Here is a 21,195-nt window from a genome sequence, read left to right on the forward strand (position 1 = left end):
CTTTTATTTGTACCCAGATATTCTTGAGTGGTCCCTCTGCTCAGATTCCTGGATCTTTCTTCACATATAAAGCCACCAATTCCCCCTCCCCCTCCCCAACCCTGACACTGTTGTCTGGTCTATTCCTTTTGAATTTTGCTCCAGTAAAGTCTGCCAAATTATATTGATCTTTCTGAATTAAGACTTCTAGTTCTTCCAGATTGCTGGTTCCCCACAATCTGTGAATTTTCCAAGAGAGACTGGAATCTTGGGGTCATATAACTTGACCTACTCACTCTTTTATTTATATGTTCATTTTTTGATGCCTCCATATCCTGTATACTCCTTGCAATACCATTCCCAGTGCTTGTCACACTGTATCTTGGGCTGTCTTCTTTTCCCCCCCAGAGGATTTCATTTAGAGCCCTCTGGTTTACATTTATTTGTAAGGCCTCTTCCAGATACATTCTCCCCAGTCCTTGTGAGGTATAGCCAGTCTCTTACCAGGTGCCCTTTATCCCAGGAATGCAACATAGTATCAAAAAATAGAATGTGTTTCTAGATCCTCTCTTCTTTATTAGCTTGGTGGACTACAGTTGCAATCAAAATTATTCAACTCCCATTGCAAATCAGGTTGATTGTCAACATGTACAGACTTCCATCAGACTGGAGAAGTCATTATAAGTTGCATTTTCAGTTGAATTTGGGGACACCACTTGAAACATTTGTTGTGTTGAGCTATTTCAATTGCTTTTATTTGATTTATTCATTGCAAACAGCTGGAAGTCTATACATTTTGGCAATCAACCTGATTTGCAATGTGGGTTGAATAATTTCGATTGCAACTGTAAATCTGTTTCAGAGTCTCTACAATATGATAGCCTCAGTTGTAATAGCTTCTGAAAGTCATGCATTTGCAGATAATGATGCTAGTTTTATAATATAGTGATAATATCATTAGTAGATTAATAATGTTTAGTAGATTATTTAAGATTAATATTTGGTTAAGAAAGGCTTGAATAGGCTAATGGAAGACTACAAATTGAATTTCAAATTAAATTAAGATGACAGCAAAATATTATGATAGTGGGCTTCCTGAAGTTCTCAGCTTTCATTATGAATTAATGTGGACGTACTATGGATGTGCTTGAAAAAAATGTAAGCATTCTTAGCCCAGCTTTTGTTTTTGTATTTCCTGTAGTTTAATTGCTTTTATACATTGCAAAATGGGACTTACACTGGGCGTATCAAACTACTTGATATGCAACTTGTTTATACTAAAATGCCATAGAATTGTGCCAGCCTAGTTGAGTGACTGAGTCTCTAGAAGTTGAAATAGCAGTGGTAATGGCTATCAGTTTATGCAATAATCAGGTTATATTTATAGGGGTTATATTGATAGTTTTACAATGCTTCTTCAAGTACTGTCTGATATCATTTTATTTACTTATTTTTTAAACTTAACATTTTTACTTATTTATTGCTTCATCTTCTGAATCACAGTTTACAGAAATATTGTAGAACTAATGCTGAGGCTGTAAGTGTTAATATAATAATTTCCTTATTTTAGAGTATTCTTGAACTGGCCCCTAAGTACCTGAAGGTGTATACCAGAAATATTCCTTTATGGGTAAGGTTTAATATTTTATGACATGAATATTATCAAATATTTTGATCAGTAATATAATTTCTAAACTACATAAATATTAATAGTGTTATATTGGTCTTTTCAAAGAAATTTTATTATGTAATCTGCCTTTTTTGTTATTCTACCTGTTTTAATAGCTGTAAATTTGATTATGTTTGTTGTTACTTATCTAACATTTATTATCTCCACTTTTGTTTAACTGTACATTACATAACTCTTCTGATACGTACAAGATTATTTTAGTATAGTCAGCCACTACTAGTTCAGTGATTACCTCAGTTAATGACCATTCACAAATATGACAGTAATAATGGTAATAAAAAATTCATTTTCTGACTAATGCATGCATTTATGACCAAATTTCATACCCCTGACTACAAAAGCCTTCAGTGTGAAACTGACTAAGGTCTGGTTAGTTTCAGGCCGTGGGAGGGTTCTAATCAACTAATTAAAGTCACAGAGCTGAGCTTGTTAACTTGCTGTCAGGCACAGGACACTGTACAAGAGAACTTTATCTGAATGAGACAGCAGCAACCAGTGATCTTCGCAGTGTCTCTCTCTCTCTCATTCTCTGTCACATGGTCACGTAGCAACCATTTCACTTAAGGACCAAGTTGTTGGAACAGAATGCAGTTGCTAAAGAAAGAGGGTGTATTTTCTGAGTTCCGTAGGCTACTCATTAATGTACTAAATAAATAATATACTGTAGATTCTACAAAGCATGGTATGACAAGCATAGGCAGAGCAAAATATCTGGCTTGCAGGCTGCTTTTTCTTCCACCCAAATACTTTCTCAAGTGACTTTCTATTTGCAGATAAACAACAAGTTGCTCCTGCATCTCATTGTAGCAAAGGACTCAAGTTATTATTAGCTCTTAAATCAGGGTAAAATTTTGACTTGCAATTAGAGTTAGAATAAAAGAATGGCTGAGAAAATAATTTGGAGCATTCTGATAAGCAGAAATCTTTATTCAGTTCCTTGTAGCACATCCTGAATGAAAGATTCCTGTTTTATTTAAATTTAGAATATTCAGAAATATTTAGAAATTCAGAACAAACAATCATGTAAAATTAAAGTGGTTATTCTATAACAGTTATAGTTATGTGGTTTAAGTACACTTGCATTAGTACTGGTCATTTTTTCTTTCCAAAATACACTTGCATTAGTACTGGTCATTTTTTAAAAAAGTATTTCTTTCATACTTTAGGCAGTTATGATTATTTTCTGCAGAAAAAAATGAGAAAAATGGTTGGATTAAAAAAAAATCAAATCAAGATGTTGGATTTATTGTTGTAGCTGAATCAAATTTTGCCCCTCCTATTTTTAGGGCTGGGTTTTCTAGCCCCCTGCGGTTCGGGACCAGAATAAATGTACTTATTGTAAGCATAGTTTATGGAAATTGCAGTCAAATGTAATTGATCCAATTTGGAGAAAGTTGCCCCTATTTCATCTGTTCCTATCTTTTCTATAGGCTTTGGAAGGTTTTTGTTGCCTCTTTGGGACAATTACCTTGAAATTCTTGATGTGTCTAATATTTGGAATATCTGATGATGTAAGTTAACATTTTGTTGTTTTATGTTTACTATCAGAATATTGATTATTAGCTTTGTATATTGTATATTCTCTCCTGGTGATATGAATAATGTTAAAATTTCACATTGGATGCCATAGTTTAACTTGAAGTTGTAAAGATATACTTGAAATTATGCCCATGAATAGAGTATTGTAGTTTACTTTAGAGAGTAAATTGATACTAAGTTTAGATCTATTAGTTAATCATCCTCCTTGAACATCTTTATCTTCCACTGGGTGTGTCATATCTGAAGAAAATTTTGGAACACAGCAGTCATTGTGCAGTAGTAGGTAATCTGACAGCTTATAGATGTTTCAAACTAGTGCGTCATCAGGTGTAGTCTCCCAGTGGTACAGTTGAGGCTTCCAGAGCTCTTCATCTAAGCTTTGAAGCATGCAGCAAGTAATATATGCCCTGATCCTTGGAATGAAAAACTCTAAGCCTCCATTTGTCACTGATACCCACAAGCTACTGAAACTCTTGCAGGGGCATTCTTCTGGCCCTTCTTTTTATCCTGGTGGAGATGCTGGGGATTATTTGGGATGCACATAATTTGTTCTGTTGTTCTCAGTGAATTGCAGAAATGTCTGGTTGCAGATGAATGAAAATAAGGGATAAGAGACACTTATATTGAATGTTACTATGGTGGGAATAATTAATCAAAATTTGTTTAATACATAATTAATTAATGAGAATAGGAGACATAGTGGAAGTCCAAATAATTTAGGCAAAGGAAAAAACAATACATTGTTTTATTTGTTGTGAGGGTAAATGTATTACTGTGGTAATTACTAGCAGCATTTTAGCCATCATTACATTATTTATTTATTTAGCAGCATTTCTAGACCAGACAATCCTGACTTGTCTGGGTGGCAAACAACAAAAACAAGAACAAAACTCAAATTCAAAATAAGCAGTGTAATTAGTACAGTAAAATAATAAATCATAAAAGTCATAAAACCTGTTTTGCCCTCCAGTCAGCTGAAGCCAAAGACTTGTTGGAAAAGGATACTTCCAGGGGAGAGGATTTCCTTAAGTGGAGGCTCCTGTTTTTATTCGAGTTCTGCCCACTTCTTGCAGTATATCCCAATACAATGAACAAAACTGAACGTGGCTATCAGCAAATAATGGTTACTCCCCCATTTTATACTATAAATCCCATACAGTAGTCTTAGCAGTACTTGCTGCCCTTTGTCTGAAACAAAGGTAGTGAATTGATGACCTTCTGGATGTTGCTGAATTACTACTACTGAAAATCACCAAGCAGCATGGCCAGTGTTGAAGATAGCTATTAGGGTTTGGTTTTGTTCTAATTTTCAAACTCTTTAGGCTAGTAGAACTACAGTAGACTCTCAGTTAACCGGCACCCATGGGGATTGGTAGATTTATTTATTGTATTTATTTATCATATTTTTATCACCACCCATCTCCCCCACACGGGGGACCCTGGGCAGTTCACAATAAAAACAATTTAAAATTCAGTAGAATTATAAATAATACCAATATTCAATAAATATAAATACAAGAAAATCCAAGTAAGGGCAGATCAAGTTCAGCCCATAAAGGGGTAAGACCGGTCCCGGCAGGGCTAGGGAACTAATCAGCCCCAAGAATGGCTCTTCCTCTCCCTACTCCAAACCAGGTTACACAACCAGGTATTCAACTGTTTTCTGAAGTCCAGGAGGGAGGAGGCTAACCTCACTTCCGGTGGAAGGATGTTCCAAAGGGCGGGAGCTACTGCAGACAAGACCTGCTTCCTGGACCCAGTCAGATGGAATTCTCTTACAGACGGGGTCCGTAGCATGCCCTCTGCATGACCGGGTGGGACGGTTTGATGTAACGGGGATGAGAAGGTCCCTAAGGTAACCTACACCCATGCTGGATAAACGTAGTTTCTGGTTGCTTGAGAGTTACTATTAAACCCTAATACCCACTAGATGGCAGCAGAGAGATGCAGATTTTTTTTTTCTGGTTGCTTGAGAGTGCCGTTTTTTTCCAGTTTGATTTTTGTGCCCCTTGCTTGAGAATGCCAGTTCCGGTTAACTGAGAGTCTCCTGTACTAAGAATATTTATCTCTTTTATATAATGTAACTTAATTTTAAAAACCCCTGAGCTAATTTGTCTAACAAACATTTCACTGTCATTTTTTCAATTAGGCTCATATAAGTAATCTCTTAAAAACAAAACTTACCAGTTATAGAGATTTTGATACATCAATGTACACTTGTGCTGTGGAGTTTGATTTTATGGAAGAAGAGGTAAGTAACACTCATTCATTCATTCCATTTCTATCCTTTCGCAATCAAAAAAACTCTTGGCAGCTAACATAGAAATTAATTGTTAGTTAAAATAACTTTTTAAAACTTTCATAATTTTGATCTGTCTTTTCTCTACTTTGCCAACTCACCTGCATCCAAAAAGACATTTTGGCTAGATTGAGTGTGTATGTGTGTTTGTGTGTCTGCAAAAGCAGAGGCTCTTTAAAAAGCCCTGTTTAGGCACTATCCTTAGCACATGAATGAAAAAGTGCTCATTTCCCACACCTGGGGAAAAGATAAACTTTAAGGCTGAATTTAAAAGAATACTGTTCAGTTTATCTCTGCTTACTTTCTTCATGACTAGCTAAAGCTTGTTTAGTTGCCTGCATCATTATTTTTGCAGCTAGACAGAACCATTATGATTCGCCATATAATCCACAGACCTCCTGTTCTGTAGCGTAATAGCTTCCTTCTTACAGCAAAAATATGTACACTTGCAGGAATATTAAGCAAAATCATTTATTTGAAAGTGAATTAAATTCTGAGCACCATTATTTGAAAACAAGTCCCACTGAACATAATGGAAATTACTTTTGAATAAATACATATTTATTTATTACATTCCAAAGACTTTCCAGTCCAAACCAAAACAGTTGCCCTATTAGATGAATTGAAAAATGTGTATTGTTGACTTGATAGGCATAAATATGAATTATTCTGAATGGGAAATGATCACTTAACTGTACAAGGTAATCCATGTGAACTCAGTGGAGGATCCTACGTAGATAGAAGATTCTAAAAGTTCATATGATGATTTTCAAGAATGATTTTCTTAATGCAAAAAATTAAAAATTCAATTTAAGCTTCATTGTAAACCAAGGGATTTTATAAAATAAGCTTACATATTAGCCTAGGTGAGACAGAAGCTTTTAAGTAGTAAGAAGGTGGAGAGATGTATAAGTGTGACAGTTGAAAATGTCAGAGAAAATAAAATATTGACTTACTGGGTAGTGACTATTTTCTAAAAACAAAATACATTTTTTACAGTTTTATCATCAAGTTTCTATACATAAAGTTTAATTTAATTTCAGACTCCGGTAAGATATATGAAGACCCTCCTGCTTCCGGTAGTTCTTACTGTTCTTTCAGTAATTGTTGTGAAGGTACGTTGCTGCTGTTTTTTACTGTTTTACATTTAGCATGTGTGTCGTATGTTAAAACGAGACAGTTCTTGCGGCTCAAAGACAAGGTCCAATTTTCATTTGCTCAGCTTTGGTGATACAATCCCAGGGATTCTGCCAGCCACAGAAAAGGGGTTCAGCAGCTGAATGTAACCTGCATGTTGCTAGATCTTGTTATGCATGAATGCAAGTAACAGCACAGTCTTGAAAATGTTGAGTAGCATCCACTGTTATGCAGAAAAACACAATGATGGGTCTTTGCATCTTCTCCTGCCCTGAATAGCCTCTGTGAACAATTATACAAAGGTTTATGGAATTATAGGTAGTCCTCATTTAGTGAATGCAATTTGTTCCAGCAAAATGGTCACTAAGCCAACCATGTGACAGAGAGAGATGCTGCAAAGATTGCTGGTTGCTGCCATCTCATTTCGATAAAGTTCTCTTGTACAGTGTCCTGTGCCTGACCTGTTTTTTTTTTTTTTTGCCCCCTCGCAGATACCTCTTCCTAAGCTGCTTTCCTCTGCAGTGCAGGGCTTCCCTAAAAATTGTTAACTGCAAATTAACAAGCTGAGCATTGTGACCTTAATTAGTTGATTAGAGCTCTTGGGCTGGCAGCTGCTGCCTGAAACTGACCAGACCTTAATCAGTTTCATATTGAAGGCTTTTGTCATTGTAAAACAGGCATTGGTGGGAAAATGAATTTTTCATTACTATATCATTTATTACTGTTGCATTTGCAAACAGTTGCTATCTGAGGCAGTTGCTAAATGAGGACCACCTGTCCAGAGGTTTACGAAATGTGTGAAATGGAGGAATTGCTTGAAATCAGATATTTTGTACAAACGCTTTTACTAAATTTAGATGATTCTTCCCCCACTCCACCCCCAATTCCTACTATAATCAAGAAAGTCAACTTTCATACTTTTTGTCTGGCGCTCTAGAGAAGCTTTTCAGGGGCTATAAAGAGATGCAGGGGAGAAGAGGGGAAGGAGAAAATTACTTGCACATGTTTGCCTTCCACTCACATCTCATTGTATCGCTAATAGATTTATTTAGCCTTTTTGCAATACCTATTGACAAAACAGTCTTGTCCATTCAGGTATGAATGATCAAGTTAAGGTCTAAGGTAATTAACAGTACATGTCTATATGAATGACTAGCAGTATGTAGCTGTGCAGATGTAATCCATTCATGTTCCTTAGTACAAAAGGTTTAACATGTTTACTTTTTAATCAATGTTTCATAGGCATTTCAATGCGTTATGCTTAAAAAGAAATCCTCTGAAAGGTAAATATATTTTCAGTGAAGATCCAATTCTTCACTAAATTACTATCAGTAATCCTGTGTATCTATGTAAAAGTATAAAGTACTCCTCAACCTTTAACATCAGTTTGACATTTCTTCTAGAATACAACCACAAAGGGACTGATTTCTCTTTTTTAACGTTACCAGATCTTACACAGAGTAAAATTTCATTTCTTGGCTCTGGGCTAATAAAACCATTCTTGACAACAGAAAAATATCATGCAGGCATGAAGTTCCCTATTCTGAAAACTAGTTTGGATGTTCCTGTATTATAGAAAGTCTTGAAAGCTTATTGTTATATAGAGAAATGGGAAAAATTCTAGAATTATATTCTGAGGTTTGTGAAAAGCAGTTGTTAAATGAAATATACATACCTTGCTATGTATTATGTCAAACAAAGCTAGAGCATTATTGTTAATAATGTACTATACAAATACAGCTAGGGTATTATATATTCAGTATGTAACATTTAAATCTTCCATAGTCTCTCAAGATGTGATATAGGTGGTTGATTACTGTTTCCATTTTTAAAAATGCATTTGTGGCCAAAAACCCAAATAGCAAATCTAGATATAATCTAAAATTTGGCTTTAGATAAAATGGTTTAACAAATAAAATAAATTGATAAATGCAGAAAGCATTTAAAACTCAAACTTATTGTTTTACTAAATGTGTTACTAAATGGATGTGTTTTTATAGCCATAGTTAAAATTTTGGCTGTCACTGCTGTAATTTTTCAGATTTTTGTCTGCGAGTAAAATTTTAACATATTCAGAAATATCTGTTCCTTTCGAATATACCACAGTCACTTCTGAGATGTACCTGTTTTATCTGCTTTCTTTAAAGTTTTTTAATGTAACCTTGACGGCACAGATGCTGTGAAAAATTTAGTCATTCATCAGAAACCATTCTTACTGCTTATGTGTACAGAGGAACAATCTTTTGTGTTTAAACTATGTAAATGAATCAGAAATTACAGCACCAGTAAAATAAGATAGCTGTTCGGCATAAAATTTGTCATGTTTAAAAAACCTATACTCCCATCAAGTGATGCATACATTTTATTTCAAAGATGGAAAATATGGTAAAGTCAGCATCATTAAAAGGATTTCTTAACATCCAGACTATACGCATCTCTGTTTAAGATGATCTTTTTAGAACAAAGGGAGAAAAATAACACTTATGCTGATTTAAAGAATGAGAAATAGAAATGCACTTACATTATATACTTGAAATTTAAATGCTAATAAGGGTATTTGCTAGTAACCTGGGGCACGATTGCTATTTTCGTGATAAAAATTTTCAACTATATCTCTCCAAATGCATTTTACAAAACAAAATTGACTTTTTTAACATTAATGATTGATTAGTTGTTGTATGACTGATTAGAAAAGCAAAATTCTACTTTTGAGAAACAGTATGCTGTTCATCCCATTCTATTTAAGCATTAATTTGAATATAGTTTAATTGTTTGGTTCCAATGAAATAAATAAATAAAATTATTGGTACCATTTTCCAAAGAATTGCTTAATTGTTCCTCTTAAAGTTTGTGTTTACTACTAATATTGGGTTCCAAATTGATTGGAAGGAGGTGGGTGTGAATTGGCATATATCCCTGAGGTATTTTTCACTGATGTTTTGTTTCGTATTGATCATTTCTGATCATTGTCAACAGTAAGATAAAAACGCTTGTGTCTTGTATATATAAGTGATTATAGTTATAGTGAATACAGTTTCTGGCAAATGAAAACTTCACGTTGGTGTATTTTAGGGTGTACTTTTAATAGTGCTCCTGAAAATGGCAGTCAATTTAATCTTTTTTAGAAAAGAAATATAGTAACAGTAATGTCATAATTTCAGTCACTTAAAGGACTGTATAATCTCAAAATCGTTTCTTTGTAAAGAGATGTATTCCACAATTTTATTCTATATTAAAAAAAATTATATTTAACTTCTCACTAATAAACCTGAAGTAGTTCAGGTAATTAGTGTAATTAATTAAAATTAACTATATCAAAATCAACTATATCAAAATTAAAATTGAGAATTAAATCGAGTAAAGTTTTATCAGTCCTTAAAAAGACAGACATTGGGAAAGTTAATGGCTGGGAAAGGCCAACATAAAAAGCTTATTTTTAAAAAAAAGATGCCTAAAAATTTCAGCTTGGCAACCTAATGTACTACAGAGGGGAAGATCTCACAGGACAAGACCTACAGATCAGGTTCATTTTTATGTCACCAAATAACAATCTGCAAATTATAGCCTGAAGCATAGGATGCCATCTGAAGATAGTAGATATGTATGTAAAGGTAAAGGGTAAAGGTTTCCCTCGACGTAAAGTCCAGTCGTGTCCGACTCTAGGGGGCGGTGCTCATCTCCGTTTCTAAGCCTTGGAGCCGGCGTTGTCATAGACACTTCCGGGTCATGTGGCCAGCATGACAACTCGGAACGCCGTTACCTTCCCGCCGAAGCGGTACCTATTGATCTACTCACATTTGCATGCTTTCGAACTGCTAGGTGAGCAGGAGCTGGGACGAGCAACGGGAGCTCACCCCGCCGCGCGGTTTCGAACCGCCGACCTTCCGATCGGCAAGCTCAGCAGCGCAGCGGTTTAACCCGCAGCGCCACCGCGTCCCCTAGATATGTATGAGGCTGATGTAATTGAAATGTTTAAGATAACTTGTGGTTTAGGGCCATGTTTATAACTGCATGGGCAAATTGATAATATTTGTTTCTTTTGTTCCAGACAGGATTGTTTTAATCATGGTGAGGTAAGGATCTCATTCTATGTACTTTCTTCCAGTATGCTATTTAGGTTTGTTCCCCACAGTATTGTCTTCTTTCAAAAACAGTGTTTTAAAATAAGAAATGGAATTCTATGCATATTTTAAAAAGTTAATGTCAAATTTAAACAAGTAAGAGGACAAACATTAGGTAATCCAGTTGTTTGCAGAGCTGCTTTTATGACCCTAGATTGCTACTTTGATGCATTTTATGGGGTTAACAGTGTATTTAATTGTTTCTGTGGGGCTTAGTATTCTTGACACATTTCTGGCCTTGATTAATATTGTGGCTGCTTTTTTCTAAAATGTATAATTTTTACAAAAAAAAAACCCTACTTCAAACTACAAAGAAGGTTTACTTTTTAAAAATTACAGTACACCCAGGAGAACAGGGTTCAGATAAAAAGGTAGGTCTTTCTTAATGCTTATATACAATACATCCCATTCTTTAAAAATTGTGTTTTCTTGTTCTCTCCTTTATTTGCAGATAGTATACCATGCATTGCAGCTAATTTTTTTTACTATACTTGCTGTTTTAATTATGAGACTAAAGCTGTTTCTTACACCACATATGTGCATTATGGCATCCTTGATATGCTCAAAACAGGTAAATTATTGTTTCCTTGTCATGCTATTACCAGTGTAGTAAATAACTTATTTTACCAAGTAAGTAATAAAGCATTTAAATATGCAAAATTTTAACGTTTTAATTACTTTTGTAATTACAGTACGCCCTCTTTGTCAGGGTAGCCTTACTTCGAATAAGACACGGACTCACTTAAGGGTTTAAGGATTTCTGAGTTTATTGAAGCAGAATGCATACGGAGAAAAAGACGGGAATGCGGGTGTGGTAGCAGGGTGTCCTGTTTATACCCCGGTGGCGGACCTTGTCCTCCTCCACCCCCCATTGTCCCCCAAGTCGGGTCCGGATGGGTGATTAGAGTTGGTATGGGTCTGACGATGGGCGATTCGGGCGATCTCCGATGTTCCTCTTTGTCTCTTTGCCTTCGTCCGGTGCAGGTGCATCCCCCGGGGTAATGGGTGGGAGTTCCTCCGATCTGTTAATGGTTTCCATGTCCTGTCTGAGGTGCGCTCCTATTGTCCTGGTGATTGATTTTATGGGTTTGGGTGCTTAAGGGATGATGTGTGTGTTTAAAGGATAATGGTTATCCCTTCCTCTTTCCTGATGTGCATGTTCCCCGTTGTGATGCACTTATGCCTTGCAACGGGGAACATGACACTCTTCTTGTTTAGCAATTCATTCCCTAAATTGGAAGTGAAATGGTTGCTAAGCAAACCATGTGACAGGGAGAGAAAGAGAGACCACAAAGTTCGCTGGATGCTGCCGTTTCATTAGAGAAAGTTCTCTTGTGCAGCAGTGCCAGTGTTCTCACTCCAGTGTGTGTTGTTGTCAGGCACACAAAATTTGGTTGTAAGTGCATGCATCGGTCAGAAAATGATTTTTTAAAATATGTATTATTACTGTCATGTTTGCGAATGGTTGCTCAATGAGATAGCTGGTAAACAAGGAGTGTATATGTATATGAATGTAATGCATGGACAGAATAATATCAGTACATACTTCAGTACCATTCCTTCCACATTGTGCGTGGTACTAAAAACTGAACAAATGTGTCACTCCTGCATTCCCCCAAAGATTAAGGAAATGATAAAATTTATTGGCCAGCATATTATGTCAGTATCAGAGAACCTATCATACCATGCAATCCTTCCTCTGCTTTTCCATATAAGGAAGTAAAACTATAATAAACTGAGATTCTGTAAATCAGAAAGCACCAGAAAACCCCCAAAATCTCCAGGATTTTAAAACCACTTGATTTTATTTTATTTGATTGGAAGAGGTAATTCAACAAATCTCCATCCAATTGAATCATCTCTTCAAAGCTTACACAGCTGTGCAATCTAGTCCATTGTTCCATGACACTTCCACCCAGCACTATTTCCACTCTTCAAAGCATTTTGAAATGGGTTATGGTTTTCAGAATGCAGAGAACAGGCAGAGAATATCATAGACCAATCAGTATCCTACCTCCAGCGAACCAAGAGGAGAGGGCAAAAAAAACCCCAGTCAATCAGTGGCTCTTAAGCTGTTGCAAGTCCTGGAGCGAAAAAGCCCAATTCTCCCCTATTCTCCACACAGTATGAAAATAGAAAATAAATTGCCATTCCCTACCCCCACCCTCCAGCTTTTCAGAACACATTGTCTGCATTTGTCTGGCCATTTACAGGAAGATCTGAGCAGTTACTATAAAAGGATAGTTATGAAGCCATCAAGTTATTACTCCGTTTTGTTTAAAAGTAGCTGAGATGGTGAAAGGATAGCACACTTCAGCATTATAGCCAGGCATTCTTCCCAGTAAAAGACGATTGTAAGTTGCTTCAGTGACTGAAGTGGGGAAGATACAGTGTCTATAGATAGGCAATTAGCAGGATGCTAGGGTTTAGAGAAAGAGCAACAGTTCTCTCCCTGCCTTATCCAAAATTAAAGAAATTGCCATCTGTGAGGCTTGTACATTTGTCTGGCCATAGACAAATCTAAGCAGTGAATGTATTTATTTTTTAAATTTATATGGCTGCCCACTCAACACATGACTATGAGCAGCTAACAGTCAGTTAAAAATTATCAATAATAAAGAACAATAACTTAAAAGACAATTTAAAAAGAACACAAGTGCTTGGAGCAAATCAACAATATAGTACCAGGAACACCAAGACAGGCTCACCCAACAGCTTGGCCCAATGCCTGGGGGAAGAACCAGATCTTCAGCACTTTACAAAAAGCTGTATCAGCTTTGTGCCTTTAAGTTAATGTGAATGAGGACCTGCTAACTCATCAAGAGATCACTTAACTAAGCTAGAAATTATTTGGCTAACTTGCCAAACCCAGGTGAAAGCCTAGGAACCACAGCTCTGGAATTGATTTTGGAGCACTGCAAAAATACTATGGAAGTGTCCTGTATCATACAACTGTCAACTAGATGTATCTAGAAACTCATAAATGGAACATAAAGATGGTGATTCCCTTCCATTGTTGCTCCTTAGCAACTGATTTTTAAGACATGCTACCTTTGATTTTCAACAGAATATTTAGCTATCAGAATTGATTGCCATAATTAGGTCTATTCTGTGTGATTTTGTGCAGTTCCCTTTAAAAGCTGCTTAAATTGGTAGCCATGCATTGTGTAAAGTACTTTTTAAAAAATAGACCTGAAGCTATCATTTTGCTCCTTGCTGTTTTGACTTAAAGTTTAGTATGTTTCATTATTGATACTGTTGTTTTATTTATCCCATCTTTGTGAATTAAAGACAGTTTTCAAATTTATAAAAATCAATATAATACCAAGTAAATAGTCATACATATGCTATATGTTATGGGGACGCGGTGGCGCTGCGGGTTAAACCGCTGAGCTGTCGATCGGAAGGTCGGCGGTTCGAAACCGCGCGGCGGGGTGAGCTCCCGTTGCTCGTCCCAGCTTCTGCACACCAAGCAGTTCGAAAACATGCAAATGTGAGTAGATTAATTGGTACCGCTTCGGCGGGAAGGTAACGGCGTTCCGTGAGTCATGCTGGCCACATGACCCGGAAGTGTCCTATGGACAACGCCGGCTCCAAGGCTTTGAAACGGAGATGAGCACCGCCCCCTAGAGTCGGACACGACTGGACTTTACGTCAAGGGAAACCTTTACCTTTACTATGCTATATGTATAATTACTGTGATTAACTTCATTGGTTAAATTAGCATGAACTGTGTTTTAAAATAACTTGATATAATGTTTTTAAACTTCTGAAAAACTGAAATTAATGAAAACATTGAGTAAGTATCTGTTTTCTTGCACAGCTGTTTGCATGGGTGTTTTACAAAATCCAGCCCGGAACACTTGTTATTGCAATTTTGGCAATGATGTCAATTGAAGGAATAGCAAATCTTCAAAAAGAACGGAGTATTGTGGGAGAATTTAGCAATTTGCCGCAAGAAGAACTGCTGCTATGGATAAAAGCAAACACTAAGCCAGGTAAGACAAGAGTAGAACAACTCCCCTTATTGCAATACAAGCAGTCTTCACTTAACAACAGTAATTTAGCCCAGAATTTCTGTCACTAAGCCATATGGTTGAAAAGCAAGATGGCATCACTTAGCGACGGTAATCCTGGCAATTCCCTTTACCGTTGTTAAGTGAATTTTACCTGTCGTTAGCCTGAGCACCCACCCCAATCCAAGCCATTCCGGGCTTGGTCCCTCCCAGCACCAAACACTGCCTTTAACTCCTCCCACCCGCCTATGTACCCCCCATCTCTGCCCTTTTGGAAGCCCTGCATGCTGCCTTGCAAGGTGGGAAGCCCAGCTGTGCTGCATGAAGCCACCCGAATGGCACCCCACCACTCCCCATGCCAAGACAAGCTACCACCTGCACTGTGCCAGCCACTCAACCACCCATACTGCACCAGCCACCCGCCCATCCCATCCCAAGCCAAGCCACATGCCTATGCTGCCCACCCTCCTGCACCAGCCACCCACCCACCTGCCCCGTGCCAAGCCACCTGCCCATGCCAAGCTAAGCCACATGCCTGCACTGCACGAAACCACCATAGCAAGCTCCAGCCTCCCCAGGCCACATTCGTTCACCCAGCTGCCTCCTCTCCCGGTTCCCCAACTGACCTTTTGACTTTTTTGCCCAACCACCGCAGGCGAAGCAGAAGCCCCTTGCTGCCTTTGCTGAGTCCTTTTCAGGCTCAGCTTCTCTGGCGAACGTTTCCTCCATGAGGCTCCCTTCGGAACTCTGTTTTCGGAAGTTTACACTACCTTCTCAGAGCCTTTGGAGCTTTCCAAAGGCTCTGAGAAGATAGCGTAAGGCAGCAAGTGCTTCTGCGGCTGGGTGAAAAAAGTAGAAAGGTAGGCATAGGGAATTGTGAGAGGAGGCAGCTGGGTGAATGAATGTGGGCTGGGTAGGCTGGACCTTGCTATGGTGGCTTTGTTCAGTGCAGGTGTGTAGCTTATCTTGGCATGGGCAGGTGGCCTGGTATGGTGCAGGCGGGTGGGTGGGTGGCACAGGCATGTGGCTTGGCACGGCATGGGCAGGTGGCTGGCATGGAGTGAGTGGGTGAGTGGCTGGCACAGGTGGGCAGGTGGCACGGTGCAGCGCCATGCGGGTGGTGCTGGTTGTTTTGTGCAGCATGGCTGGGCTTCCTGTCCCACAAGGCAGGAAGAAGCAGGTCTTCTAGAAGGGCAGAGATGGGGGGAGATAGGTGGGTGGGGGGAGTTAAAGGACCCCCGCAGTTGTAATTGCAGGCTGGCTGCCAAATGCCTGAATTTTGATCGTGACTGCGGGGGTGCTGCAATTGTAATTTTGGGCAAAGATCGTAAGTCCATTTTTTCAGCGCTGTCGTAATTTTGAACAGTTGCTGAACTAATGGTCGTTAAGTGAAGACTACTTGTATCAGATGTAATATTTACTAAAAGGCTAGCACTTTTAACACTTTTAAAGTTTTTCCCTGATGTCTTGATTTATTGTGAATGTCATGTAAGCGCTACAGTTTAAGGAAGAACTGTCTTTATAAATATTGTCATGTGGAATTGTAAAATGCATTTAGAATGGAAAGGCATGTTTTAAATAGGAAAAAACCTTCACAAGATTATGTCTAACTCTCTAAATTTTATGTAGTTTTGGAGGGAGAGATTGATTTTTAGAAGTTTGATACTACTTAAAAAATGTATGGTACTTTCCAGTTCTTTTTCAAATTATTCCTGCATTTTTAGATATCCTATTATTTCAGATGCTGTTTTTGCGGGTGCAATGCCTACAATGGCAAGTGTAAAATTATCTGCACAACGACCTATTGTGAATCATCCTCATTATGAAGATGCAGGTTTACGGTAAGGCTTAAGTACATATTTTAAGGTTTGTTGTTATTCATGCACTCTAGGAATTTTCATAATTGTTAGTATTAATATGAAGGTATAAGTTATTCATAATAAAGGAGTGTAGCTAGACTTCTATTGCTGTTTTAATTGTAGGATACCCAATATGCCCATGCATACCTTTCTTGGTACCCATCAATCTCCTTCCCCACTCTATTTTTAATATTTTTAAATATTTTAATTTTAAGCAAAATTGAAAAGGAAACAGGCACAGTAGGTACAGTTAACATTTACATTTAAATGTGGGAGTGAACATATTAAGTGAAAGTTGAGGTTTTAGAATGAATTTATTGCAAGCAGCAACTTCATCATTTTGTCTTTTGGAGACTGGTGTTTTGTGACAAGCAACAGTTGCAGTAACAGCAATTTTGTGAATGAGCAACCTCCTTCATAGCAGCTATTTCTTTTAATTTTTATTATTTGGGAAGAAGGTTTAAATAGGAATTTGCTTCAAATCAGTTGGCCAGTTTCAAGGAAATGAGTTAAGTCCGTTTACTAAAGCATTGTACTAGAAGATGTATTGCTTTTCATTTGTTTCAAAAAGATGAATAAACATAATGGCTGATTTAGGTAAAAGTTTTATCGTGGAGAGAGATGGGTGAATTGATAAAAGACTGTTTCATGTAGGCTAAACAAACTCTTACTCACTGTATTTAAGACAGGAGAAAGCACAAGATTTGTGAGTCTGCAAGAAAGAATAGCTATTGGTAAAGATAAATAAACTCAAGATAAATCCTGAAAAGTATTGACATTTCTTCAGAGGACAAAGTCATCCCAGTTTTTGGGCTTCACCTTTGACTTAAGAGCAGCAGCTCTTTACTGCCACAGAGCTCCTGCCTGGAAGGAGAAATTTGGGGGTTCATTTTTATTTGCTGCTTATTCTTTTTCTTGTTAATTGTAATGTTTCTAGTCACATGGGCAACAAATATAGATGAGAAAATTCTTTTTTCCCTAGAAGCTTAATATTCCTTTAAAATAATACAGCTTTAAACTATAGGTATACAAAACCAATTAAGACATTATTAGCAAAATAATTATTTGCATTTAATTAAAATTTTTAATAAAAATAAGATAACAGATATAAAGTTCAGTTCCAATTAAATGTAACAATTGTGCTCCTCCCAAGGATAATAACAGACCTAGTCCACACCTTGGAAGGAGAGTATTCATTTATCATTATTCAGACAATTTTGCCAGATCTTGATTGTCATGACTTCATTAGCAGCTTGCTCAAAAGCTTGTTCCAACTAATCTGGAGACTGGTAGAAAAGAAGGACAATGAGTTCTTAAAAGTGTTTTTTCCCTTTAAAATTCAACATTCCATTCATCTCTACCTAGGTTCTACTGTAGCAGCTTTATATTACTCTCTCCCCAGAGTTTAATATAAAAGTTTAACATAAAAGATATGCCTCCCCTCCATTTGAAGCTGAATCTAAACTATCTGGTCAGATGGATGCAACTGAATCTAATAAATACTACTACCCAGGTGGAGAAATAACTGCCAGAAGAATGTGTTTGCATACCAGTGGTGATTTACTGTATAGGAATTCATTCAGTCAGCTATATAGAATGGCAAATACACTATTAAAAAATTCTTGGCCAGGCTTCCTTATAAACATATTATGATATGAATAGAAGTTTGATCACCTGATCCAGGTCAACATCTACTCCCTCAGATTAACAGCAAGGTAGAATATTTGAGATTTGAAATAGATTTATAATAACAAATTCAGAATAAAAAAATCCAACAAATAATTCAGCTATGAGAGTTAGAGGATTAGAGCCTGTCTCCTTGTTATATGAATGATAGGTTAGATCATGCCTGGCTGCTATGTGTTTTTATTTTTGTTTTCTATTATGTATGTTGTGTTTTTATTTGTTTTATTGTAAGCCACCTAGAGTCACATAAAACAGATGGGCACCTATATAAATCGAGCAAATAATAAATAAAATGTCTGGCCTGTGTAATAAAAGCAACAGCAGCATAGGTCTTTTTGGATGCTGTAGGGAGGAGCAAGGCTCAACCTTTGATTCTGGCTACCAGCTAGAACAGGATGATACCTCTCGATTAGATGGTATGTGTGAGGTAACATGGGTCTCTTCTCTGTTGTTGGTGAATAGTTATAACCACCTGAGCGTTTCAGGAGTGTAAAACATTTATGTGCTCGCTACAGTGTTAGTAAGAGACACATTTTTGGATTCCCACCAGTTTTTAAAAAAATTATAATTATTCCTCTCCAAATTTATCACTGTTCAGCCAATAATTGCACATTTTTTTGTGTCCTGACTGGGCATCATCATCATCATCATCAAGTTTTTGCTTTTAGTTTTTTGGGGACTGGGGTTGGGGAGAGTTCTGCCTTCTGCCACAGAAAAAGTTAACCTTTTGCTGCTATTTGCTCCTGTGCTTATGATAAGGAAGAAGGTTTATGGCAAGTCCAATTTGCTATTCTCTCACTGCATAATATAATTTTATGCTTCTTGCCATTTGATGCTATATTACTTTTTCATTAAGGTGTCTATAATTTACATATATGTGTTACACACCTGTGCAGAACCCCATGCAGATCTTTTAGAGCTTATCAAATTGTATGGCAGCTGCCTGGCCCGCTGTGCATACCAAATCACTAGGCATAGCTCCCATTTTGACTGCTGAAGACCGAATGTAATCCTTGAGGGTTGGTTTCTTCCTTTTTTCCCCTTTTCTTCATTTTATTGCAACTCTTCTTTGCTTTACTTCCCAAATGACAAATTGTTTGGATGAATTCTGTCCTTTCATAGCAAGCTATTTGACATCAGCCTTATGACCTAAAGGTCCCAGTTTGCAAGTGCCAGCATTGTAGAAGCAAACTCTCCCCTTCCCCGATTGCATAATCTTTGTCTTTGTGCCCTGGTAAAAGCCACATAGTAGACTATGATAAGTACTTCCAGACATTTACTAAAAAGACTAATCAGAAATATGTGTCTGTTTCTGAGCCTGTTTTGGGGAGCAAACTCTTAGGGCAGCAGACTTCAAAGCTCCTTTGTCTTCCTTCAATACTCTTGCCATCTCTCAAAACCCTTCCAGGCGCTCTTGCCTTTCTTGCAGTTGTTTGAATCCACTGTCTCCTGTAGGAAATAGCCAAACATCTCATATGCCATCATCAGCACTGAAGAAATTTCCTAATAAATGTTCAAATCCTTCTAAGGGGCTTGATGTATTCGATTTTAACCAGGGGAAAAAGAAGATGAAGAAGAGATAACTACCTAATGCCACCTGTGGTAATACCAAGCCCCTTGTCATATAGGCCTTTTCCAATTCTATTGCTGTTTCGTTCTACCTTTGTGGGGCAGTCAGACCTTCTTTGAGACCTAATGCTTCAGATCACCGTTTGCATATAAAGATGACTAGGACCAAGTTTCTCACCTGTCTGCATCTCAAGATTGTAGTTGGCCCCTTCAGGCCTACTTTATTTTTGAATATCATCTCACCCTAATTTCTGTTGGTCCTTAGCTTTTCTTCCAGTTGACCACTGGTCCTCATAGAGACAATCTTACTAAACTCCTGATTAGCTGGCTTATATTTCTTGTGGCAGCCCATTATATATATTGACCTTCCATCCTATATTGCTCTTGCCTTCCTAGCTATAATCCAACCATGTAGCAAGCAGCTTTCTGCTGCACACTTCATGCCTTCACTGATCTTCTAAGCATTCTTCAAGGAATATCTCACATCCAGGTTCTAGCTTTGCATGATCTTTTGCCCAAGGATTACTATCTTCCCCTTAATCACTTCTTTAGAGACCCCTCACCCACAGCCTCTTGTTCCTGCCATCAAACCATGGAAACTGCCCCATTTGCCACCTAGTGGATCTCAGGGGTATCTCCCAACAGGTGATGATTGTGATAACTCCTCATTTTCACAGGTTGTTCTTGTACATGATTGCCTGATACTCAAATTGTAAACATCTACTTCCGAAAGTTTCCACTCTTATAGCAAACTCTGGCTGGAAGTTCAATAGCAAACCTGCAGGCTCTGGCCTGCCAGTTGATGCAAGGCCTTTCTGCTTTCCCAATCCTTATCCACATGCTTTCCATTTTGCAGAAGACAGTGAGATACTCCTGGGCCATGCAAACTACTATGCTGTAACCTCTCTTCGTATTAACTTTATACAATAAAATCAGATAAAAATTTAGCATAATTCTGCTAATTAAAGTGGAAGCATCTCAGTCAGGTTTCCTCATCACCAGCATTCTGCTTCCATGAATAAGGGCAGCAGGAAGTTGGATGTTTTTGGCTGCAAATTGTACTCATGAGGTATACTTTCTGCTGTATTGCCAACTATCAGGCATGTATGGTACCACAGGTTTTTTGTGTAAAAAAGTGTTCCCACTGTTATCTCACTTAGAAAAGAAAAATAAATAGTTCAGACTTTACATGCAGAAACAGCACACTTAGCTAGGGTTGGCAGCCATAATTCTAACTTCTCCATTGCCCTCTGTTACCATGCTTAGCTCTAGTCTATTTGTCTTGACACTGGAGGCCAAG

At 37.6% G+C, this 21,195-nt stretch overlaps 1 protein-coding gene across 1 annotated transcript in view; it reads left to right on the top strand.

Annotated features, from left to right (window-relative positions):
* The window catches only part of DPY19L1 (dpy-19 like C-mannosyltransferase 1), a 71,242-nt gene that overhangs the window by 44,546 nt on the left and 5,501 nt on the right, over positions 1 to 21,195 (top strand). The window contains exons 13-21 of the mRNA XM_063304048.1: positions 1,550 to 1,609; positions 3,100 to 3,180; positions 5,358 to 5,459; positions 6,551 to 6,622; positions 7,887 to 7,927; positions 10,693 to 10,717; positions 11,217 to 11,336; positions 14,589 to 14,763; positions 16,523 to 16,622. Of these exons, the coding sequence (XP_063160118.1) occupies positions 1,550 to 1,609; positions 3,100 to 3,180; positions 5,358 to 5,459; positions 6,551 to 6,622; positions 7,887 to 7,927; positions 10,693 to 10,717; positions 11,217 to 11,336; positions 14,589 to 14,763; positions 16,523 to 16,622 (776 nt within the window). The remainder of the gene's footprint in view (positions 1 to 1,549; positions 1,610 to 3,099; positions 3,181 to 5,357; positions 5,460 to 6,550; positions 6,623 to 7,886; positions 7,928 to 10,692; positions 10,718 to 11,216; positions 11,337 to 14,588; positions 14,764 to 16,522; positions 16,623 to 21,195) is intronic.

This window comes from Candoia aspera, chromosome 4, assembly GCF_035149785.1.
Source record: "Candoia aspera isolate rCanAsp1 chromosome 4, rCanAsp1.hap2, whole genome shotgun sequence".
NCBI lineage: Eukaryota > Metazoa > Chordata > Lepidosauria > Squamata > Boidae > Candoia > Candoia aspera.